The sequence below is a fragment of the Notechis scutatus genome, chromosome 6 (assembly GCF_049901735.1).
Source record: "Notechis scutatus isolate UNSWTSFEM ecotype Mainland chromosome 6, rNotScu1.2, whole genome shotgun sequence".
In the NCBI taxonomy this organism is placed as follows: Eukaryota; Metazoa; Chordata; class Lepidosauria; order Squamata; family Elapidae; genus Notechis; species Notechis scutatus.
In genome coordinates, this window is record NC_142014.1 from 26,329,653 (window position 1) to 26,353,886 (window position 24,234).

Here is a 24,234-nt window from a genome sequence, read left to right on the forward strand (position 1 = left end):
CCACGTACCATTAAACGTTCTCTTTTCTTTGGAAACTTTTCTTTCCTTGGATTTATCCATAGTTGGCCCACCGGGAGGGGGGAGTTTGAAAAGCACAATAAGTTGTGTGCTGGTGGGTGTCGCACATTGGCAGTTGTGATGCATATTTTGAGCAACAGGGAGCTGCGACAGAGGGATGAAAGGGCCACATGCAGCTCCAGAGCCCAGGTTGCCGACCCCTGATCTAGAACATTGAATAAATAGTAGGATTGGAAGAGATCTTAGAGATTTCCCTGTACCCTCCGTAAAAATCCTTCTATCCAATTTTGTTTTCTTCAGGCGAAGATGCAAAAATTAATCTACTGAACGCTGACACCGTCTTTTCCCCAGCCAAATCAAGTATCTTGGATCGCAGCACGGGAAAAATATTTACTGTGGAAATGAGCCCAAAGGCTTTGCTACAATTTTTGTGGAAGAGCAAGTCAGATAACGACCAGTTAGCAGCTTTGCACTGTCTCCTACTACATGTTGGAAGCACAGAGGAATTGGAAAACCAGGTGTGTGAGGGTGTCTACAGTTCCTCCTGTCTGTCTGATGGAAATTGTTGTCTGCTTATCTTTGTGTATAAAATAGAAAAATCTTTGGACTCACTTTTTTAAAAAATCTAGTCAGTTGCCAATTACCACATATTGCAATATATCTTCAGTTAATTTGGTACATCAGAAGATGAGCTCAACTCCAAACTGAATAGCAATAGCACTTAGACTTATATACTGCTTCACGGTGCTTTGCAGCCCTCTCTAAGCGGTTTATAGAGTCAGCCTCTTGCCCCAAACAATCTGGGTCCCCATTTTACCAACCTCGAAAGGACGGAAGGCTGAGTCAACCTTGAGCAGGATCGAACTCCTGGCACTGGGCAGAGTTAGCCTGTAATACTGCAGTCTAAACCACTATACCACCACGACTCATCTGTGGTGGTGGTTATCATCTGAATGCAGATGATAAAAAGACAAAACTTACTCAAGAATCTAAAGCCACCCCACACATTGTTGATGCAAATCCTAACTAATGGTAGCATTCAAACACACTACAATCCATCCCATTAGATGCACAAAGCCCTTGAAAATTCTTAAAGGAGCCACAATAGGTTCTCAAAGCTAGGCACTCCCAATTGCTACAGGTAGTCCTTGAATTATGTCTGATTGCTTAGTGTTCGACATTACAACAGACTTGAGAGCCTGTTTGACTCTCAAGTCTGTTGAACCATGAGTTCAAATCCCACTTTAGCCATAAAAAGTCAGCTGAGTGATTTTGGGCCAGTCTCTCTCTCTCTCTGTCTCTCAGCCCAATCCTAGGGGTGCCATGATAGCAGTGTTCCACTATCTCAGGGGCTACCCCAAAGAAGAGGGAGTCAAGCCATTCTCCAAAGCACCTGAAGAAGCGATGCGTGGAAACTAATCAAGGAGAGAAGCAACCTAGAATTAAGGAGAAACTTCCTGACAGAACAATTAATCAGTGGAACAGCTTGGCCTTCAGAAGTTGTAAATGCTCCAACACTGGAAGGTTTTAAGAAGAGCCAGTTCTCTGGAATGATATAGGGTCTCCTGCTTGAGCAGGGGGTTGGACTAGAAGACCTCCAAGGTCCCTTCCAACTCTGTTATTCTGTATTCTGTATTTGGAGTATCTCATAAGCAATTGACTGGACAACCATTTTTTTTACAAAAAATGGCATTTATTTCCAGTTCCTGACAAAAAAAATTAAAAAAATCGACCCATTGCGGACAATAAATTCCATTTATTACCTTTTTTTACCTTATTACCTTATTGCTGGTGATTCACTTAATGACTGCTGCAAAGGAAGTCATAAAATTGGGCACAGTCACATGGTGATTTATTTAATAATCGACACAACTTAATGACTGTAATTCCAGGCCCAGTGGCTGTCCTAAGTTGAGGACTAACTGTCCATGGTAGTTTTGTAAATGAATTTTTAAAATTTTTTCAATTGATTAGTAGTACTAGTAGGTGATGTAGTCCTTGTTAAACTGAGACAACACATCACGTGGAATTCAACTCCCTTTTCCAAGGTGTGATGGCAGCTTGCAGGTGGTGATACCCTGTTTCCCTGAAAATAAGACTTTATCTTATATTTGTTTTGCCACCAAAAAAGGCACCAGGTCTTATTTTCGGGGGATGTCATCCACTGACTAACCTCACTTGCGCACGTTGCCCCCGGCCTGCTTTTCACTGACAGAGCCTTCAGGAATTTCTTCTTCTATGGCCGACAAGGCTTTCTTGAAGGCCTCTGCGGCCAATTACAGAGCTTCGGATCGATCCTGAACTTTGTTATGAGCTACAGAGGCCTTCAGGAAAGCCTTGCCAGCCTTGCTGGCTGCAGAAGAAATGGGCCGGCAAGGCAGGTGTCGGGGTGTGTGAGGCCTGGCTACAACTGTCCAAAGGTAAGTAGTAGAGCAGCTCCACTCCCCCATCCCCACCCTAGCTTAATTTATACCTCTGCACTCTGGAGTGGGCGGGATCTTAATTAGGGCTTATTTGGGGGGTAGGGCTTATATTGGGCACACATACAAAAATCAAGCTAGGGCTTACTTTCAGGGTAGGTCGTATTTTTTGGGGAAACGGGGTAAATTTGGTTTTCTCTTTTTAACAGATCATCCAGTGGCTTTCCGAGAATGCGTCGAGTTGTTTTGCATTTGATCCTATACAAGAGCTAATCATTGGTAAGTGTTTTGATGCCTGAGGCCTTCCTACAGGGGTGCAGCCATTAGGAACATCCATCCTTCACAATGTCTTTTCAGAGTATGCAGTGGTTTCACTAAACGTTAACGGAGAGGTAAATTAAGACAGAGCAGCAAGAGAGAGTAAATATACGAGCAGTCCTTGAGGTACAACAGTTCGTTCAGTGACCGTCCAATGTTACGACGGCACTGAAAAAATGTGACTTGGGGCCGTTTTTCACACTTACGACATTTTCAGTATCCTCCCAAAATTCAGATGGCTTGGCAACGGACTCATATTTACGACCGTTGCAGTGTCCAGGAGTTATATGATCCCCTTTCTGACAAGCAGAGTCAATGGAGAAGCCAGATTTACTTAACAACCAGGTTACTACCTTATCAACTGCAGTGATTCATTTAACAACCGTGGCAAGAAAGGTTGTAAAATGAGGCAAAACCCCCTTAGGAAATGTCTCACTTAACAACAAATTTTAGGGTCACTTGTGGTTGTAAATCGAGGACTACCTGTGTTTAGGCTTAGTAACCTCTCTTACAATAACACCGAAATCCTAAATCCCATTTAAGGATGGTGACCTCCATTGAATTCCCTTGCAAATAGAGCTACGTTGCAGAGTATTGTTAATTTTCACAGAGGCGTGCAGCATTTTACTTGATCCCGTCAAGAGCCTATTTTTGTCTCGATGTTCTTAGCTTCTTTACATTGGAAAATGTGCCTGGAATCCAGCCACCTGGATAAGCTTTTACCGTACACGTCACTGTCAAACTGGAATAAGAAGGTAAGAGATATTCTAATCTGAACTGAGAGAAGTCTTGCTATCTTTAAATTAAGAGATAAAATCTGGGTTCCTCCTGGAATTGAGGAGAAAATTCCTGACAGAACAATTCATCCATGGAAGAGCTTGCCTCCAGAAGTTGGCTCTCTATCATCGGAGGGTTTTTAAGAAAAGATTGGACAATTTGTCTAGGATGGAATAAGTTCTTCTGAAGGTTGGACTAGAAGACCTCCAAGGTCCCTACAATTCCAATAATCACAGAATTTAAGAAGGAACCAACAACAAGAAGAACAGGAGAATGGCATAAGAAGGGCTCATTTAAGAATGAGCCCACAAGACGTTCTCCTTGCTCATCGCAAATCTTCGCCATATGACTTTTTATGGTCATAACCATGGTATGATAATCCCAGTATCTGTAAAAAAAAAACAACAAAAAAAAAACAGCGTGCGTGTGTGTGTGCAATTGAAATATTTTGATTGATTTTTTTTTTTTACAAAACTTGCTTCTCTGAAATGGAGGTTTAGAAGGTGAAGTCATTCTCTTTTGAAGGCCAGATGTTCTTCAGCTTAATGAAATAAGTCTGTTCCGTTGATGTATTTTTTTTCTGAAAAGTTAACACTTGTTATTCCCACATTTGTAGGATATTCCTGGAATTCTGTGTAAAATGTACATTATTTCGTTACCCTCTTTAAAGGTAAGTCTGCATAATGACAGTATGGTAACAATATACTGTAGTTATATGCCATAATATTCATACACACACACACACATATATAATAGTATAGTTGTTATAGGATATAATATATAATGTGTGTGTGTGTGTGTGTGTGTATCTAACACATACAGATATTTTTTTATATATGTAACATATATACTATAACAATAAGGTATACTTTTAATTTTCACTGGGTTTCAGTGAGCTCAATTCCTGCAATAAATACCCCCATCGTGGAATAGAGTTAAGAAAATATTTCCTTGGACCGTTCTCCATTATAATTATAGAGAGATAATGTTTTTGATTCAGGGCTGGTTCTTAATATGTTTGTTGACCTATTCAAAACTGTTCTGAGATAATTCTTAAAACCACAATCGAACCCACATGACATCCCAACTATGTGTTGGAAATCTAGTTTTCATCTTCCTCGAATCCCATCATCAATTTCAATCAGAATAGAGCTGGGAGGGACTTTGGAGGTCTTCTAGTCCAGCCCTCCTGCTCAAGCAGGAGACCCTATGCCAGTGGTGGCTAACCTTTTTGGGTTCCTGTGCCAAAAATTGCGAGTGCGCCAGCATGTCCGTACTCGCGTGCCAGCAGCCAGAATGTAATGCCCGTCCCCCTCCCCACGTCCCCTGTGCATGCCTGCGCAATCCTCACCCCCTTACCTGCACTGCGCCTCACAGCTGATTTTTCGGCTTGTTCGAGGCCTTTTTCGGCCTCCTAGAAGCTTGGAAAAAGCCTCTGCAAGGCTTCTCAGGCCAAATTATAGGCCCATTTCGTCACTTCCGACAGAAAGTGACAAAACGGGCCTATAATTTTTCCTGAAAAGCCTTGCAGAGGCTTTTTCCAAGCCTCTAGGAGGCCGAAAAAGGCCTCAAACCAATCAGAAAAAAAAAATCAGCTGTGAGGCGCGAGCATGCACAGTGAGGAAAATTTACCTGCGGCTCGCGTGCCAGCACAAATGGCTCTCCGTGGCACTTGTGGCACGCGTGCCATAGGTTCGCCATCACGGCCCTATACCATTTCAGACAAGTGATTGTCCAGTCTCTTCTTAAAAACCTCCAGTGATGGAGCACATCACAACTTCTGGAGGCAAGCCATTCCATTGGTTAATTGTCCTCGCTGTTAGGAAATGTCTCCTTAATTCCAGGTTGCTTCTCTCCTTGATGAGTTTCCATCCATTGCTTCTTGTCTTACCTTTATTTGCCTTGGAGAATAAGTTGACCCCCTCTTCTTTGTGGCAGCCCCTCAAATAGCCCCTCTGCTATCATCTCACTTGGAGTCCTTCTTTTCTCTAGACTGGCCATAACCCAATTCCTGCAACTGTTCTTCATATGTTTTAATAACCTCCAGGCCTTATCCACTGCCTGGTTCCAGACCACAATTAAAAATGGCTTGGAAGCAATTCGACTACGAACAGTTTGCAATTGGTGTTTTTTAAAGTTACCAGTTGAGGTCACTCCTGTTCTACCTTCCTCCTAAGTGATTATATCAAAAGGGGACTATTGGTTGCGAAGGAGTAAAGTCTCCGTCTTCTATAACTAGCATCATGACATCACATATTTAACATTTACACACGGAGACAATCCTAGCCCTTGGAGCTACATTCAACAAGGCACTTCCAGTTAACGTAGGAGGACAAATTAGTTTGGAATAGTTTACTGAGGATTTGTGAGCAGGAATTTGTCATAGGATGAACACTGCCGCCCTTCTCTTTTCTTCCGTGCCCAGTAGTTTCTGCAACTGGTTTGCTTGCCATGCTTGCTGGATGACCACATTTGTAAGGAATTGAACGTCCCGGGTGGTAGGTTTCCTACTGGTATTATAACTGTAGGAGAACCGGGACGATTGCGCTGCTCAGGAAATTGGATTTCAAAATAAAAGAATTGTGTAGTTGCAGCTGCCGACTGTCTTAAGGGTGCGGTTAAAAACTTGTCATTTAACAAGGGCTAAGTTAAACATGATCAGCTTTCCCTCTGCAGTAAAATGGAATGGATAGATCATGGGTGTCAAACTCGCCACGTCACTCTGCCATCCTGTGAAGTTGCTCCCTTAGTGGATCTGGGGTGGGCGTGGCCTGTGCATGACGCATCCGGCCCGCAGGCCGCCAGTTTGACACCCCTGGGATAGATGATCTATTATGTACGTTGCAAGACAAGCAGTGGCTGAACTTGGAGGCAGAGTCAAAAGAGGTATTAGCCTAGAATCCCTACATAGTCACAAATAGACTAAGTCCAACCCTTCTTGAATTTCATAGATACTTATCTAATTCTTAGCATGCGCTAACCATTAGCTGAGAAGATTCCTATGCATAGGTTTTAGCAATAAGTCCCATTTTTGTCCTCCATGCACTCCATTTTCAGCCTCCGTGTGCTAGCAAACAGCAAACAGCCTGTTTCAGCTTCAGCACAGACTGAATAGCACAAGCAGCTGATTGTTGGTAGGATCGCCTCCCGATGATCAGCTGTTTCAGGCTGCAGGAATTGCCATTGCCTCCGCACACCCTGGCTTCTGCGTCCCATTTTTGTCCTCCATGCCCTCCATTTTCAGCCTCCGTGTGCCCCATTTTCTACTTTTTCTGATCCCCACTGCCTGGAATGAGGCGAAAATGGGGTGTGCGGAGGCCAAAAATAGGGCATGTGGAGGCTGAAAATGGAAGGCAGCAGAGGCAGATTTATTTTTTTCTTGTTTTCCTCCCCAAAAGCTAAGTGCATCTTATACTTTAGAGCATCTTATACTCCGAAAAATATGGTAAATTAAATGCCAAGTCCTCCTCTTTAAATTTTAAACTCCTTTAACTCTGCTCATTTTAGGTACTGTACTTATCACACTATAAACTTTATTAGTTGTTTGTTATCCACATCTCTGCAAAGATTCTGAGAGTGTTACAGACGTTCAAAAATAATCCCCCCATCCAAATTTTAGCCTCAATGAACATTGCTTCAATAAAATAGCAATTTCACTCCTGCTGATATCCATGTCAGAACTAAGTTAAAGACAATACAGGTAGTCCTGGAGTTATGACCACAATTGAGCCTAGATTTTTCTGTCGCTGAGTAAGTTTTGCCCCATTTTATGACCTTTCTTTCCACCGTTGTTAAGTGAATCACTGCAGTTGTTAAGTTAGTAACATGGTTGTTACTGGCTTCCCCATTGACTTTGCTTGTCAAGACAGTCGTAAAAGGGGATCACATGACCCCAGGATGTTGCAACCGTCATAAATATAAGTCAGTTGCCAATGGTGTGAATTTTGTTAACTTGATCCTGGGGCTACTGCAGAGGTTGTGTTTTTTTAAAGTCACTTATTTTTAGTGCCATTGTAACTTCAAACGGTCACTGAATGAATAATTGTAAGTCAAGGACTACCTGTGGACCATTTTTAATAATGTTGAAGAGGAAATAACTCTTATCAAAAACTCTCTTTCTTCCCATTTCTTTGCTTATTTGAGGTGCAAAACTGCAAAGGTTTCTGGGAAAAATTAAACGTCAATCTGGAATATGTGAAATATGTTGAAACACCCTTGCATTTGAGCCACAAAATGCTGAGGAGGGAATGGTATAAACTACTTTCCGATGAGGTAAGTGAGTTCCAGCTCTTCATTTGTTGAGTGGGTAGATGCTATTCCAGATCCAAGGATCGTGTTTCCCTTAAAATAAGACCTAACTGGAAAATAAGACCCTAGCATGATATTTCAGGATGATTGTAATAATATAAGCCCTACCCCCAAAATTAAGCCCCAGTTAAGATCGTCGGCCAGACGGACGCATTTTAGTATTGTATTTTCCCGAAAATAAGACCTAACGTGAAAATAAGCCCTAATGTGTTTTTTGAAACAAAAATTAATATAGGACCCGGTCTTATTTTCGGAAAAACATGGGTATAGTGGTTAACACGATGGACTTGTTTTGGATTTGAATAAAGAAAAACCTATCACAAATCACCGGACTGGATTTCAGGAAGACTATTGATGTGAATCTTTCAATGCACTGCAATGCACAAAGATTGTTGGGAATGAAATTGTAAATTTGAGAAATAACGTTACTTGACCCTTAAGTAATACAGGTACAATGAATTATGTGTCTCAGAGTTGGCTAGCTGTAAGGATTCCGGCAGTTACCCCCATTTAAATCATGAGCCTCGAGTCAAACTTCCAAAACTTCAAAAGGATTTATTGGAAGTTAAAATGTCCATTTATTGTCACCCTTGACCCTGGTTTTCCCCCACCCCTTGGGTGTATCACAATTCATATTCTCCAATGAGACACATCCATAGCCAAGAGTCATCAATCATGCTCTCCAGTTAGAATTTTGCGCAGCAGAAACTCCAGTCACCTAGTTACTTATCTTTGAAAACTATTTATGGAATGCAGTTTTGGTTTCCAAACTGCTGCACTGCTCCCCCCTCCCTTTCTGTTGGCAACTCTAAGAAGACCATATAAATATTTTATGAGTTGACATTTACCTCCACTTACAGACACAATTGACCCCAACATTTCCGTTGTGAAGTGAGACCTTTGTTCAGTTAATTTTGCCCCATTTTACGACCTTTCTTGCCACCGTTGTTAAGTGAATCACTGCCATTGTTTAAGCTAGTAACCTGTTGGTTAAGGGAATCTGGTTCCTCATTGTGTCAGAAGGCCCTGAAAGGGGATCACATGACCTCAGCACACTGCAACTGTCATAAGTACGAGTCAGTTGCCAAGTGTCTGAATTTTGATCATGGGGGATGCTGCAATGGTTGTGAGTGTGAAACATGGTCATAAGTCCCTCTTTTCTGTGCCGTTGTAACTTCGAATGGTCCCCAAACAATTGTTTGTAAGCCATGGGCTAACTACCTATGGCACGTGTGCCACAGATGGCACGCAGAGCTATTTGTGCTGGCACGCGAGCCGCAGGCAAACTTACCTCACTATGCATGCACGCGCCTCACAGCTGATTTTCAGCTGGTTTGAGGCCTTTTTGGGCCTCCTGGAGGCTTGAAAAAAGCCTCTGAAGGCCGAATAGTCCCGTTTTGTCACTTTCCTGTAATACCGGAAGTGACGAAATGGGCCTATTATTCGTCCTGCAAAGCCTGCAGAGGCTTTTTTTCCAAGCCTCTGGGAGACCGAAAAAGGCCTAAAACTGGCTGAAAATCAGCTGTAAGGTACAGTGCAGGTAAATGGGCGTAGGGGACGTGGGGGCGTGCATTGCCTTCTGGGTGCTGGCATGTGAGCGCTTGCACGCCTGCGCACACACACTTTTTGCCACCACTGGTCTATGGAGTGCAATTCTTATTAAATATTGAGTAAATTGAATATTTTGAATGACCTTGTTTACAATTTCTTTCAGAAGACGGCAGTGAGAACATCTTACATCAAAAGTATATTTGAAAACACAAAAAGGTAAGTCCATCCTGTTCCTTCATGAAAGGGAAGATATTTGCCATTACAAAATCTAGAGGCCCTTAAATTGATGTTGTCCACAGTTCCCAAAACTCCATTATGAAATGACATCCCCAAAGCACCACAATATTCTCTGGAAGGGACTCAGAAAATCTCATTCCTCAGTATCTTAAAAAGACCATCAAATGATACAGCAGAAAGAGGGCAATCCGAAGGGAATAATCAGGAGGTATAAAAATATTTAAAAAAAGTTACGAGATTCCAAGAGAGAGAAAGAAAAGGTTGATTAAAAAGTTAACAAATGAATGGTACTCCAAAAAGGTTAAGAGATGATGGACAGGGACAAAAATCTCTCTCTATAAAAGCGAAATATCACTCAAGCATCATCACAAAATCTTCAGAACCGTAAAGCCTACAAACTTGAAATTTGGCACTTATGTTCCTCTTGCCTTCTAGGTGCTCACTAAGAAAGTATTTTTCAAAATGACCATCAGAGCTATTAGTGTTTCGTGTATTATTATTATTAACACGCTCTGATGCTAAGGAGTTCTACTCCCCCTCCCCACCTGAAAAGAAATCTCTTCCAACAGCTAAGCCCCTCCCAGGCTCCTTGCTGTCTCCTTCTTGCTCACACAGCAAATACTGTTTCAATTTCCAAACAGCCCTCAACTCTCTCACACACTGACAGGACGCTGACCAGATGAATCCCGACTTTCGTATATTATTATTATTATTAACACGCTCTGATGCTAAGGAGTTCTACCCCCTCCCCACCTGGAAAGAAATCTGTTCCAAATGCAAAACACAAGCAGAGGAGAGGAGTTTCAGTTTCAGTTGTAGTTTCATTGCACCAAGCTTCTTTAGTACAGAACAGATGAGCTAAGCCATGCCCAGGCTCCTTGCTGCCTCCTTGCTCACACAGCAAATACTGTTTCAGTTTCCAAACAGCCGACCAGATTTGAGTTTTGATATTAAAAGTTAAAAAGCAAATCTTCTTCTTCTTCTTCTTCTTCTTCTTCTTCTTCTTCTTCTTCTTCTTCTTCTTCTTCTTCTTCTTCTTCTTCTTCTTCTTCTTCTTCTTCTTCTTCTTCTTCTTCTTCTTCTTCTTCTTCTTCTTCTTCTTCCTCCTCCTCCTCCTCCTCCTCCTTCTCCTTCTCCTTCTTCCTCCTCCTCCTCCTCCTCCCTCCTCCTTCTTCCTCCTCCTCCTTTCTTTTTTCTTTTTCTTCTTTCTTTTCTTTTCCTTCTTCTCCTTTCTTTTCTTTCTTTTTCTTTCATTCTTTCTTTCTCCTCCTCCTCCTCTTCCTCCTCCTCCTCCTGGTAGCAACTCATGACATAACCATACTCTCAGCCTCATACGTGAAGAATATAAATAGCTGTTCCAGATATACTGTGCCTGATAATATCTTCTCCACTATTTCTTCCTGATCCTATTTTCATTTGGATTGGGTTCCATTATCCAAACCAATAAGTACAGGTAGTCCTTGACTTACGACCACAATTCAGCCCAAAATTTCGTGTTGTTAAGTGAGCCATTTGTAAGTTAATAATTTTGCCTCATTTTATGACCTTTCTTGTCACATTTGTTCAGCGAATCACTTCAGTTGTTAAGTTAGTAATCCGGTCGTTAAGTGAATCTGGCTTCCCCCATTGATTTGGCTTGTCAGACGGTCGTAAAAGGGGATCCCACATGACCCCAGGGACACTGCCACCATCATAAATGTGAGTCAGTTGCCAAGGGTCTGAATTTTGATCACGTGGCCACAGGAGGTTGCAACGGTCTTAAGTGTGAAACAAAGTCAACGGTCACTTTTTTCAGTGCCGTGGGAACTTTGAATGGTCACGAAAAGAACTGTTATAAGTCGAGGACTACCTGTTATAGTTCTTGGGTGCGTTGGCTTTTTAAAGTCACCCTCCACTGAAGCTGTTTAAAAAACATGGTTTTTTTTCTTCTTAGGGTGTTTTCCAGTCTGCAAAGGTGGGAAACAGGTAAGATGAGTGTTCTGGCCCAGGCTTTGTCAAATGTAATTAAACACAAACTGGTATTAAAAGCAAAACCCTTTTCTAATGCAACTCTGGGAATTATTTTCATTCCCAGCCAAAACTATCTTAAACAGATAAGCACACGCCCATCAGGGCTGGTGAATGCTGCCAAAAACAGAGTCTCCAAAGTAATTACAAACAGTACCAGAGAAAAAAACGACCCAGAATACACAGAGCTTCAAGAAGGCCTCGGAATCTATCGAATTGCTTTGCTTCCTGCAAAGGTTTCGTCATTGAGGTCTGACTTTTATCCCTTATGGGAGGGGCAGTCACCTCCAGCCTTACTCCCCAATCACTCCTTCTGCTTCAGCTGCCCTCATCTTCTAGCAGCTCTGCGCACACGCGCACTGGGAACAGGCACCCCTGGGTCTTCTGCCTCGCTGCTGCCAGACCCCGGGGGCTCCAAAGGCAGCACCCCACTCCCAGATAGTCTTGGCTCCATCTCTGCATCGGATGTAGGACCCTCGTCTGAGTCTTCTCCAGACTCCCGGACTGGTCCCCGTTCTACCCCACTGTCCGAAACCTCTGCCATCTGCACGGGTTGCTGGAGAACCACAACAATGAGTGTCTTTGGATCTCAAAAGGCTGTTTATTAGCATCATCTCTCATTCTCCTTTTCTCCTGAAATTTGTAAGGTATTGCCCTGTCCTAGGCTTCCCAAGATCATGAAGCTGACTCTTCGTCCTGATAAAACCCCTTTTATTTAGGTTAAAGAGAATTCCTCTCCAGCAAAGTCCCGGCCAACAGTCTTTCAAGAGATTTCACAACTACAGACCTTTATCAGGCTGGGAGAGCTGCCAGGCCGATATCTTCCAAATGCCACGCTGTAGCAGCAATTACTCGGCAAGAAGTCAGGAACAGATCTTCACCCTAATGAATTGAACTAATTGTCTCCTGCAAACGCCACTCCCCTTCCGTTCCTCTTTATTCCTTATGGGAGAGGCCATTCACCGTCCACCTGAGCCTTTACTGCCGAGTCAACCCTTGTTCCTTTACTGTTCCTTTCTCCTGGCAGCTCTGCGCATGCGCACTGTCATGCCCCTATTGGAATCTGATTCCAGGGGGGAGGTCAAACAGCTGACAGGGAGTGGGAGTGTGGCTCCAGTGGCTGTGGAAGAAACTGGGGAAGGCACAGTCCATCTGGGCATTCAGAGGAAGTCCCAGGCCCACCCCCTCTTCATCCTAGGGTATGCAGGGAGGAACGGAGAAGGGAGCAATGTGGATTACGGGGGAGAAAAGGGCCCTGATTCCCTTCATTAGTTGCAGCTGGGAAAACAGGATTTAAAAAGGACGTTTGCTCACAGCACCTTGCTGGAAGCAAAGCGTGAATTATATTTGTTTGTCAAGTCTTATCTGGGTTCTGGCATCCTCCCAACTGTGTGTGGTTCGTTATCTTTTGAAGTCTGCAATTCCTTAACCTGCCTTGTCTCGTTAATTGCTGCAGCGTTTGTGTTGATTTTTATTTATAATTTATATGTACTTTGGGTTCAGACTGAATTTCTTCTTAGATATGGTTGCTCTTTTCTCAGATTTTGTGGGACAGCAGCTGAACGTATCTTGACTAACCATATTGTTTTGTATATGCTTGTATAGGCACTGCTTCCTGTGGTTGCTGGTGGCTTTTATAGATAAAATATGGTTTACGTATGGTCTTGTAGATTGGAAATGGCTGTGGCACATGTTGAGAACATCAAGATGCTGGTTTTCAGGAAGTTATATGTTTATACATATTGCCTTATATGTTTATACATACGAGCATAGCACATGAACAAAATCTTAGTTTCTTTTAAGTGCTGTTATAATTCTTATCATTTCTACCACTTTGAGAAGTGGAAACAGATGAAAACTATAACTATGATATAATGTTTGCCTATAACACCAAAGTCAGGCACATTGTGTTATATTAACATAATGAAGAAAGGCAAAGACATGTTTATAAATATGTGTCTATGTGTCCACACATCTATGTGTATGTGTAATAGTTTTTAAAGGATAGCAATAGCACATATTTATATACCACTTCACAGTGCTTTACAGCCCTCTCTAAGTGGTTTACAGAGTCAGCCTATTGTCCCCAACAATTTCGGTCCTCATTTTGCCCACCTCGGAAGGATGGAAGGCTGAGTCAACCTTGAGCCAGTCAGGATCGAACTCCAGGCAATGGGCAGAGTCAGCCTGCAATACTGCTGTGATGACCCAGGGTGTGGCACAAAGGCAACACAGTCAAATAAGCCAGAAGAGTCCCTTTAATACCTCCAACTTTACCCCAAGGTCCAGGTTACCTTTGGCTGCAGAAAAAACTCTCCCAAGAACAGTCTTTTAAGTGGAGGAAATTCAGTCCAAAAACAAAGTACATACAAACTGTAAATAAAAATCCACACAAACCATGCTGCAGCAATTAACTTGTCAGGGCAGGATAAGGAATTGCAGACTTGAAAGGCCAACAAAACACACACAGTTGGGAAGATGCCAGGAATCCAGATAGGCCTCGACAATGAAAGATAACTCACGATTTGCTTCCAACAACTTTGCTGTGTGTACTTTCCCTTTTTAAATACTGTGTTCCCAGCTGCAGCTAATGAAGGGAATCAGGGCCCTTTCCTCCTCCATAAGTCACACAATTCACGTTGTTTCCTTCTCCGTTCCTCCCTGGTTGCCCTAGGATGAAGAGGGGGTGGGCCTGGGTCTTCCTCTGAATTCCCTCTCCCTTGTTCTACATCTTTCCTGCTCTGCCCAGCTGGACTTTGCCCTTCCCCAGTTTCTTCCAACAGCCAACGGAGCCACACTCCCCTCCCTGTCAGCTGCTCGGCCTCCCCTTCAGAATCAGATTCCGACAGGGGCATGACAACTGCATTCTGACCACTACACCACCAGGAAGTAGAATGAGAAAAGGAATAAGAGACGAAGGAAGGAAGGAAGGAAGGAAGGAAGGAAGGAAGGAAGGAAGGAAGGAAGGAAGGAAGGAAGGAAGGAAGGAGGGAAGGAATAACAATAGCACCAATACTTATATAGCATTTCACAGTGCTTTACAGCCCTCTCTCTAAGCAGTTTACAGAGTCAGCCTCTTGCCCCCAACAATCTGGGTCCTCATTTTACCGACCTTAGAAGGATGGAAGGATGAGTCAACCTTGAGCCAATGAGAAATGAGCCGCTGGCAGTCGGCAGAATTAGCCTGCAATACTGCATTCCAACCACTGGGCCACCAGGATGTTGTGCTTATTGTGCTTCAATCCATTATTTGGTGGAAATATTTAAAACAAGTTACAGGTAGACTTGGGTTATGATGGCTATTCGGAACGGAGCTGCCATCACTAAATGACACAGTTGTAAAATACGACATCACGGGACTGTGTTGCTTAGCGACCACAATCCCAGTTGACATCATTAAGCAAGGGTTGTGTGGGTTGTTAAGCAAGGACATCACATGACCCTGACTTTCTAATTCCTGCCAGCTTCCACATTGACTTTACCTGCAGAAAGTTGGCAGGGATCAGTGGAAATTGTGACCGTGTGACCACAGCTTGTGGCAACGACATAACCATGATCCGGCCTCCCGAATTCGCGATCCTGTCACTGAAGGGAAGCCGCCATGGTCAGAACTTGGAGGACCTGTCTTAACTCCCCCGTGATTGCTGTTGGAAGTTTGGAGGGTCGCTGAACGAACGGTCGTAACCTGGGGACGACGTCTATGCATTGTACATTTTCTTCTGCATCTCCCATTAAAAAGAATGTAAACAGAAACCTGCTGTGAAATCTCTAATCTCTGTTGTTGCCTTTGCTGGTAATCAGATCATGTCGAAATGTTTGGAATGGCACTGAGAAGAAACGGAGAACTGGCTTCTGTTTACAAAACAATATTGAAATGTAGCATATGTTCTCTAAGCTAATTCTCTCTCTCTCTCTCTCCCTCCCTCTCTCTCGCCCTCTTCCCTTCCCTCTCCCTCTCCTTCTTTTTCTCCTTCCTTCCCTCCTTCTGTCCCCCTTCTCCTCCCCCTTCCCTCTCTCCCCTCCCTCTCCTTCCTTCCCTCTCTCCCTCCCTCTCCTTCCTTCCCTCTCTCCCCTCTCTCTCCTTGTCTCCCCCTCTCTCTCTTTCTCTCCCTCCCCTCCTTCTGCCCCACTTTTCCTCCCTCTCTCCTCCCTCTCCCCTTCCTTCCCTCTCTCCCCCTCCCTCTCTCTCCCCTCTCTCCATCTTTCCCTCCCTCCCTCCTTCTGTCCCACTTTTTGTCCTTTCCTCTCTCTCTCTCCCTCTCCCCTTTTCCTCTCTCCTTCTCTCCCCTCTTCCTCTTTCTCTCTCTCCTTCCCTCTGCTTTCCCCTCCCCTCCCCTTCCCCTCCTTCTCCCTCTCTCTCCCCCTTTCCCCCTTTCCCTCTCTCACTTTGTCTCCCCCTCGTTCCCTCTTCTCCTTCTCCTTCCTTCCTTCCCTCCCTCTCTTTTAATTTCAGAAGACAGAACGGCTCCTCTTTTTCAAGATGAAGATTATCAGCAAAGCTTGCTAACAGGATTGGTAGGTGCAGTCTTGATTTGACAACAGAAAATCTTTAATGCCGTCAGGATAACCAGAAAATATAGATATTATTCTTTAATAGAGCAACAAAGATGATTAGGGGACTGGAGGCTAGAATTTATGAAGAATGGTTGCAGAAATTGGGTATATCTAGTTTAATGAAAAGAAGGACTATATGATAGCAGTGTTCCAGTATTTGAGGGGCTGCCCCAAAGAAGAGGGAGTCAAGCTATTCTCCAAAGCACCTGAAGGCAGGGCAAGAAACAATAGATGGAGACTAATCAAGGAGAGAAGCAACCTGGAACTAAGGAGGAATTTCCTAACAGTTGGTTCAATTAGATAGAAGATAGATAGAATTCTTTTATTGGCCAAGTGTGATTGGACACACAAGGAATTTGTCTTGGTGCAAATGCTCTCAGTGTACATAAAAGAAAAGATGCATTCGTCAAGAGTCAAGAATCATAAGGTGCAACACTTAATAATAGTCATAGGGTGCAATATTTTCATGAATGATCAGTGTATTTATCAATAAAAGGTATTTCTGTTTATTGATGGTTCGAAGTTACAACAGCAAAGAAAAAAGTGACTGACAATTGTTTTTCACCATTATGAAAAAAGTGTCTTTAGAATAGAATAGAATAGAATAGAATAGAATAGAATAGAATTCTTTATTGGCCAAGTGTGATTGGACACACAAAGAATTTGTCTTGGTGCAAATGCTCTCAGTGTACATAAAAGAAAAGATACATTCGTCAAGAGTCAAGAATCATTAGGTCCAACACTTAATAATAGCCATAGGGTAGAATTAACCAGTTGAATGGCTTTCCTTCAGAAATTGTGGGTGCTCCATCACTGGAAGTTTATAAAGAAGAGATTGGACACTCATTTATCTGAAATGGCATAGAGTCTCCAGCTTGAACGGGGTCAGACTAGAAGACCTTTAAGGCCCCTTCCAACCCTATTCTGTGATTCCTTGACCGGCTGCTGTTTCCCTTCGTTGGGCAAAACAGCTACACAGAAACATTCACAAACTTTTCAAGCGTCTACCTACTTAGCCAACTTAAAATGATGAAGTTTTGCTCAGCAAGTTCAACCTTTGATGATTTCATGGACACATCCGTGTGAGTTATCTTGGCCACAGGATGGAAGTAGCTTGCATCACGTCCTGCCAAGATATATATTTTTTGGCTTTCTAGTTTAACAGATCGAGAATTCTCGGTGTCTCCGTTCCAAGTATTAACTGGAACCAACTGCCTTTCGTCTTTTCAAGATCAGTGAAAGTTGGCTAGTTCTTGCCATTTAACATTAGGGCAGTTTTAACCATCTCTGTACTGGATTGTGATATTTTGACAACGGATGGTTGAAAAAGAATCCACTGAATAGGAAAATAGGAGCTTTTTTTTAATCGTCAGCAAGCAGAAAGATTGAATTGTGAACACTGAATTGTTCCCTTACTAACTGAGACATCCTTAGCAATTGAAGTTCCACCCTTTTGTTCTCTGGAACAGATATCATGATTTAGGCACACTTTTCGTTGTGTGGAAAATTCCTTGGTTGGCTTACAGTTTCCAACTTGCAAGATTACCTCTTGATAGCAGAAGTAATATGATTCTGTGGCTCTTTGCTTGCAGTCCTAAGATTATGCATGAGAATTATGTTTATTTGCTGCAATGTATTTAGAATAGAATAGAATAGAATAGAATAGAATAGAATAGAATAGAATAGAATAGAATAGAATAGAATAGAATAGAGTGGAGCAGAGAGTGGAGATGGAATGGAATGGAGATGGAATAGATGGAATGGAATAGAACAGAACAGAACAATATATGGAATGGAATGGAATGGAATAGTTGGAAGGGATCTTGGAGGTCTTCTAGTCCAACCCCCTGCTTAGACAAGAAACCCTACACCACTTCAGATAAATGGTTAACCAACATCTTTTTAAAAACTTCCAGTGTTGGAGCATTCACAACTTCTGGAGGCAAGTTGTTCCACTGATTAATTGTTCTGTCAGGAAATTTCTCCTTAATTCTAGGTTGCTTCTCTCCTTCTTTCCATCCATGGCTTCTTGTCCTTTGGAGAATAGCTGGACTCCCTCTTCTTTGTGGCAGCCCCTGAGATATAAGTCAGTACACTTTAATATTTTCATTTTAGTTCACATATTTTTATGAGGGGTGCTTGGTGTTCTCTGAGCTTGGTTGTTTTCTTGCAGACGTTTCATTACCATACTAGGTAGCAGCATCAGTGCTTGCAAGAAAACAGAGAGCACCAAAGACCCCTCATTTCAGCCCCAAGCTGCAAATATTCTCCTTTATTGGTACATATTTTTTTACAGATGGTGGCACAACTCAAAGAGCATCTCCTACGACCCCTGCAGTACGTTGGCAAAAAAAAGATTGATCAGATAGCTGTGGATTATGTTTCAAAATTGGTAGGTTTCTTTAAAAAAATAAAATAATTTTTTTTGGGGGAAATCTTGTATCAAATTTGGGCAATTCTTTGGGAAGGGAGGTGTTGAGGAACCAAAGAGGGTGTAGCCAAGTCTCATAAGAAGCTGGGGCTTTGTTATATCGTCTTTCTCTTGAACAGTAATGTGCCTATATTTGGCTTATATTATAGTTTTCATCAATTTCCGTTCCTCAAAATGATAGGAAAATAGGCTGCCTGTTTGCTGCAAAAAAAAAAAAAGAGAGAGAGAGAGAGGCTGTGGTTGCAAATTGCTTACCTCTGTTTAGCTCTCAAGAAGTTTTTGTGTGTTTGGATTTTCACAGGAACTAAACAGAAAGACAACTATTAATGATTTCCAGAGCAAACGCATTTGATGTTTCATTTCCTGAAAAGTCATCTGGTGTTTTTCTGCAAAGTCCTCTAGCTTTTCTTCTGGAAAGCCAATTAGATGTTTTCCGGAAAGCCATCTAGCAGTTTTCCAGAAAGCCATCTAGTGTTTTTCGGAAAGCCACCTAGCTTTTCCCCCAGAAAACCATCTAACATTTTTCTGGAAAACCATCTAGCATTTTTCTGGAAAACCATCTAGCATTTTTCTGGAAAACCATCTAGCATTTCTCAACAAATCCATCTAGCATTTTTCCAGAATGCCATCTACTTTTTTCTTTTCTTTTTTGGAAAGCCATGTAGTATTTTTTCCAGAAGGTCATCTAGATTTTTATTTCTTTCTGGAATATCATCTAGTATAGCCTCCTGTATTGAATAGTGTCGTGCCCAACTATGGAGTGGGGTGCCTAACTATTTTGTAACCATGGTTAAGGTCATGATGGGACAATTTTGAGTGGCTGGAGGAATCAAGAGACCAGTGAATAGAAGAAGGACAAAAAAGGGGACAGACTGCAATAAATGTGTATGTGCTTGTGTGTGTGTGTATGTGTTTATGTTTGTGTGTGGGTGTTGAACTGTTTTTTCTTCAGATTTTGGAATAGGGCGTTGTTTTTTTCCTTTAAAAATATGGGAGGTTTAGACTTAAAACAACTTTATTGTCACTTTAAATGTATACTAATCGGCATACATCAAAATTAAATTTCATTGCATACAGCTCTCAAAGGGTCACCATCTCCAATATACACTACATAAAGTAAAGGTTCCCCTCACACGTACGTGCTAGCAGTTTCTGGCTCTAGGGGGTGGTGCTCATCTCTGTTACAAAGCCGAAGAGCCAGCGCTGTCCAAAGACGTCTCCCTGGTCATGTGGCTGGCATGAGTAAACGCCGAAAGGCGCACGGAACGCTGTTCCCTTTCCACCAAAGGGGTCCCTATTTTTCTACTTGTATTTCTTTACATGATTTCAAACTGCTAGGTGGCAGAAGCTGGGACAAGTAACAGGAGCTCATTCCATTATGGGGCACTAGTGATTCGAACCGCCGACCTTTCTGATCGACAAGCTCAGCACCTTAGCCACTGAGCATAAACGTGACTAAATAAATGAGTAAATACGAAGTTATTTTAGGTTTGTGAGACAGGTGAGCCATGTTTCCCATTTCAAACTAGCAGGAAATCAAGTTTAAGCAGCCGTGAATCAATTTGAAGGTTAGAAACTGCTCATACCACCTTCCATTTTGGTACCTGGTTCTAAATGCTGCTGGTTCGGTTCGTAGTTTAAAAACAGGACTGATTCAAGTAGGATTCGTTGTCCAGTAACTATGACTAGGATTCCAACTTCGACAACCTTTGCTAAACAATACCACTAGGTTGGCAGGCAATTTGTTGGTGTGGATTGAATATTCTTTTGAGAATCGGAGTCAGTGAAGCTGAGAGCCTTCCAATAAAGATCAAATACATTATTTTTTTCTCTCTCTTTGCAGCTGGACCTAATCTGTAGGATGATGGAGACTGTTAGGAGGAAATACAGTCTTAGCTCCTTGTCCTTCTCATGGTAAGCAGTTAATTTTCATTAAGATATTTAAGGATAAAAATGAGAGACAGAAATGGGAACGAATTAACAACGGCAAATTCATTACATCACACATTAATAGACTTCTGGATGAAGGAACTATAATCACGACTTTAAAAGTTTATTGTTATTACACATCAGATATTAGCAACCCATATCACCTGTCATGCCCCTGTCAGAGTCTAAATCCGAGGAGGAAACCGAACAGCTGACAGGGAGTTCGGCCTAGTGGTTAAGGCACCAGACTGGAAAGCAGGAGACCGTGAGTTCAAGTCCCTCTTTATAGCCATGAAAGTCAGCTGAGTGACTTTGGGTCAGTCTCTCTCTCTCTCTCAGCCCAAGTTCCTCCTGACAGGGTCGTTGTTGTTGTGGGGAAATTAGGAGGAAGAAGGTGTGCTGGATGTGTTATTTGTAAAAAATAATAAAGGCGAGATCAACAAAATTAAACAAATAGATAAATAGATAAATAGAGCTCTCCAAGGCTGCTTATAGCTTCAAGGTTCCCATGGTCATCTCTGCGGTAAGAACTGTTTTGCATTTTGGATGCTTGGCAACTGTGTTTTACGTAGTCACCACTGTTGAGATCCTAGAACAGCGATGGCTAACCTTTTCAGCTTGGTGTGTCGAAAATCGGGGAAAAAGTATAGCCTTCCTCGGGTCGTGTGTCACTTCAAGAAATATCAATAATTTGGTTTATGACGGACTGGGCTGGGCTGATCACACAGGGCTGTGAAACTTGTCTCCCTGGTCTCAGGGCTGCAGGTGCAGGATGTGGGGATCGGAAGGCCACCTTACAGGGCTGTGAACCTCATGGATCTCCTTTCCTCCTGTAGCGTTCCTGAGGTAATGAAACTGACAAGCCTCAGTTTATGGCGGTTAAAACTGGTTCTCTGCTGCAAAGATCTTGCGGCAGCGGTGACATCACGCCTCCACGCAACAAGCAGGGAGCAGGGATTGGAGCAGAGCACAGGCAGCCTCTAAATGTGCAGGTTTTCCCCACACCAACAGGCATGTCAATCAAAGTGCCTCGGCGTGTCACGAATGACACGCGTGTCATAGGTTAGCCATCACTGTCCTAGAAAGAGTGCAGAGAAGAGCAACTAAGATGATTAAGGGCCTGGAGACTAAAACATATAAAGAATTGTTTGTAGGGATTGAGTATGTCTAGTCTAGTGGGAAGCGGTGGCTCAGTGACTAAGATGCTGAGCTTGTCGATCAGAAGGGTTGGCAGTTTGACGGTTCGAATCCCTAGCGCCACGTAATGGAGTGAGCTCCTGTCACTTGTCCCAGCTTCTGCCAACGTAGCAGCTTGAAAGCACATAAAAAATGCAAGTAGCAAAATAGGGACCATTTTGGTGGGGAGGTAACAGTGTTCCATGCGCCTTCGGCATTTTGTCATGCCGGCCACATGACCACGGAGACGTCTTCAGGACAGCGCTGGCTCTTCGGCTTTGTAACGGAGATGAGCACCACCCCCAGTGCCAGAAATGACTAGCACGTGTGTGTGAGGGGAATTTTAGTGAAAAGAAGGACTAGGGGTGACATGACGGCAGTGTTCCAATATTTGAGGAGCTGCCCCAAAGAAGAGGGAGTCAAGCTATTTTCCAAAGCACCTGAAGGCAGGACAAGAAGCAATGGATGGAAACTAATCAAGGAGAGAAGCATGGAGAAATTTCCTGACAGTGAGAATTAATCAGTGGAATACCTTGCCTCCAGAAGTTGTGAATGCTCTAACACTGGAGGTTTGAACATCTGGCTGACTGTGTGACTCACCGTATCTCTTGCTCTGCACTCATTTCCCTCCCTCCCTCCATAGAACAACTTCAAGGGGAGCATGATTTAGGAAGCAGGATGACTCATTGTAAGGGACTGGCTGACTATGTACCGCTGCTGTGCAACATCTGCAGTTCACGTTCCTGTATTTTATTTTTTATTTTTGGTACAGCAGGCAACCAGAGAAAGCGAATGAGGTCATCGTGTTCCATATCATGTGCCGGATTTTGCAGGCAGCCAGTGGGATGTGTCTGCCTTTGCCTCCAGGTGAGTCCTCCAGCTGCCGCGTCACCAGCCTAGAATAGCCACACATAACCATATGCCACTCCAAAGTTATGTATATTTCTTTTATTACAGCTTCTTGGTGCTCTCTGAGCTTGGTTGCTTTTTTTGCAGACATTTCATGGCCCGTTCTTATCTTGTTTGGATAATGAAGCTCAGAGAGGCAAGCAAAAACCCTGCATTCCTCTTCCTCTTCCTCCTCCTCCTCCTCCTCCTCCATTTCACAGACCTACTCCCTTCTAGCACTGATGATGTTACCTGGTTGGGTAATGAAACATCTGCAAAAAAGCAACCAAATTCAGAGATGCCTCAATTCAACCCCGAGCTACAAATATTCTCCCTTTATTGGTATTTTTTTTAAATTATTTTTTTAAGTTGTAAAGTTGTAAAAAAAAGGGGGGGGGATTCACTTATTCTCCAAAACCCCCAGAAGGCAGGACAATAAGCAATGGGTGGAAGGTTGTGAAGAAGAGACCCCAACCGAGAACTAAGGAGAAATTTCCTGACCATGAGAACAATTAACCAATGGAACAGTTTGCCTCCGTAAGTTTTTGGTATTCTAACACTGGAGGTTTTTACAAAAGGGTTGGACAGACAGCCAGTTGATGGAGATGGTATGAGACTCCTGCCTTGAGGAGGGAATTGTAGCCCTGGGATTCTAATGATCCTGAGAGCCAGTGCTAACATGATAGCACCTAATCAAACCAAAGGAAATACAGGAATAGAAGATGTAATTTTAACACATTTGGGGAGCATCATCTTTTGAGAATTTTGACTTGAGGTGTTGGTGATGGACTTGGGTTTCAACTCTGCTAAGCCGCAATATTCAGCCAGCAGTCCAGAGCCAATTGTTCGGCAGTTCAACAACCGTTTGTGGTTCAGTTTCTGCAAAATTTTGTAATAGTTGAACTCCGTGTCACTTTTCAGCAAAAATGTCCACTCGGGAGTGACATCTTTGGAAATAGCAGCTGTTTCTGAAACTTTGATCTAGAGTAGAGCCACCTAGAACATACCGTTTCCCCGAAAATATGATCTACCCTGTAAGTAAGCCCTAGCTTGATTTTTTCCACGTGCGTCCAATATAAGCCCTATCCCCAAAATAAGCCCTAATTAAGATCCCGCCCACTCCAGAGTGCTTGGGTAAAAATTAAGCTAATGGGTGTGGAGCTGCCCTACTACTTATCTTTGGACAGTTGTAGCCAGGCCTCGCACACCCCAACACCTGCCTTTGCCAGCCCATTTCTTCTTCAGCCAGCAAGGCTGGCAAGGCTTTCCTGAAGGCCTCTGGAGCTGATAACAAAGCTCCGGATCGATCCAGAGCTCTGTTATTGGCTGCAGAGGCCTTCAGGAATGACTTGCCAGCCACAGAAGTTCCTGAAGGCCTTTGACAGCAAAAAGGAGGCCGGGGCGGCGCGCGCAAGTGAGGTGAGTCAGTGTATGACATCCCCCTGAAAATAAGACCTAGTGCCTTTTTTTGGTGGGAAAAAAATATAAGGCAGGGCCTTATTTGTGGGGAGAAACGGTAGACCATAGAACGATAGGGCTGGAAGCAACCTCAGAGGTCTTCTTCTCCAACTCCCTGCTCAAGGGAGGAGATCTTATACCATCCTGGTCAAATGGTTGTCT

General features: G+C 43.1%; 1 protein-coding gene across 9 annotated transcripts in view; it reads left to right on the forward strand.

Moving 5' to 3' along the window:
* The window catches only part of GSAP (gamma-secretase activating protein), a 69,241-nt gene that overhangs the window by 33,860 nt on the left and 11,147 nt on the right, over positions 1-24,234 (forward strand). For 4 of the 9 annotated variants that reach the window (XR_015750028.1, XM_026677224.2, XM_087967762.1 and 1 more), the window contains exons 16-26: positions 319-536; positions 2,648-2,717; positions 3,426-3,511; positions 4,150-4,203; positions 7,677-7,805; positions 9,556-9,608; positions 11,563-11,594; positions 16,090-16,151; positions 18,487-18,582; positions 20,465-20,535; positions 22,499-22,593. Coding sequence is in view for 8 of the 9 variants with exons in the window: in XM_026677224.2 (XP_026533009.2) it covers positions 319-536; positions 2,648-2,717; positions 3,426-3,511; positions 4,150-4,203; positions 7,677-7,805; positions 9,556-9,608; positions 11,563-11,594; positions 16,090-16,151; positions 18,487-18,582; positions 20,465-20,535; positions 22,499-22,593 (966 nt within the window). In the remaining variant the exon portion in view is untranslated. Of the gene's footprint in view, positions 1-318; positions 537-2,647; positions 2,718-3,425; positions 3,512-4,149; positions 4,204-7,676; positions 7,806-9,555; positions 9,609-11,562; positions 11,595-16,089; positions 16,152-18,486; positions 18,583-20,464; positions 20,536-22,498; positions 22,659-22,702; positions 22,806-24,234 lie in introns of those variants that run through there. The other 5 variants (XM_087967760.1, XM_087967761.1, XM_087967757.1 and 2 more) reach the window with 5 other exon arrangements.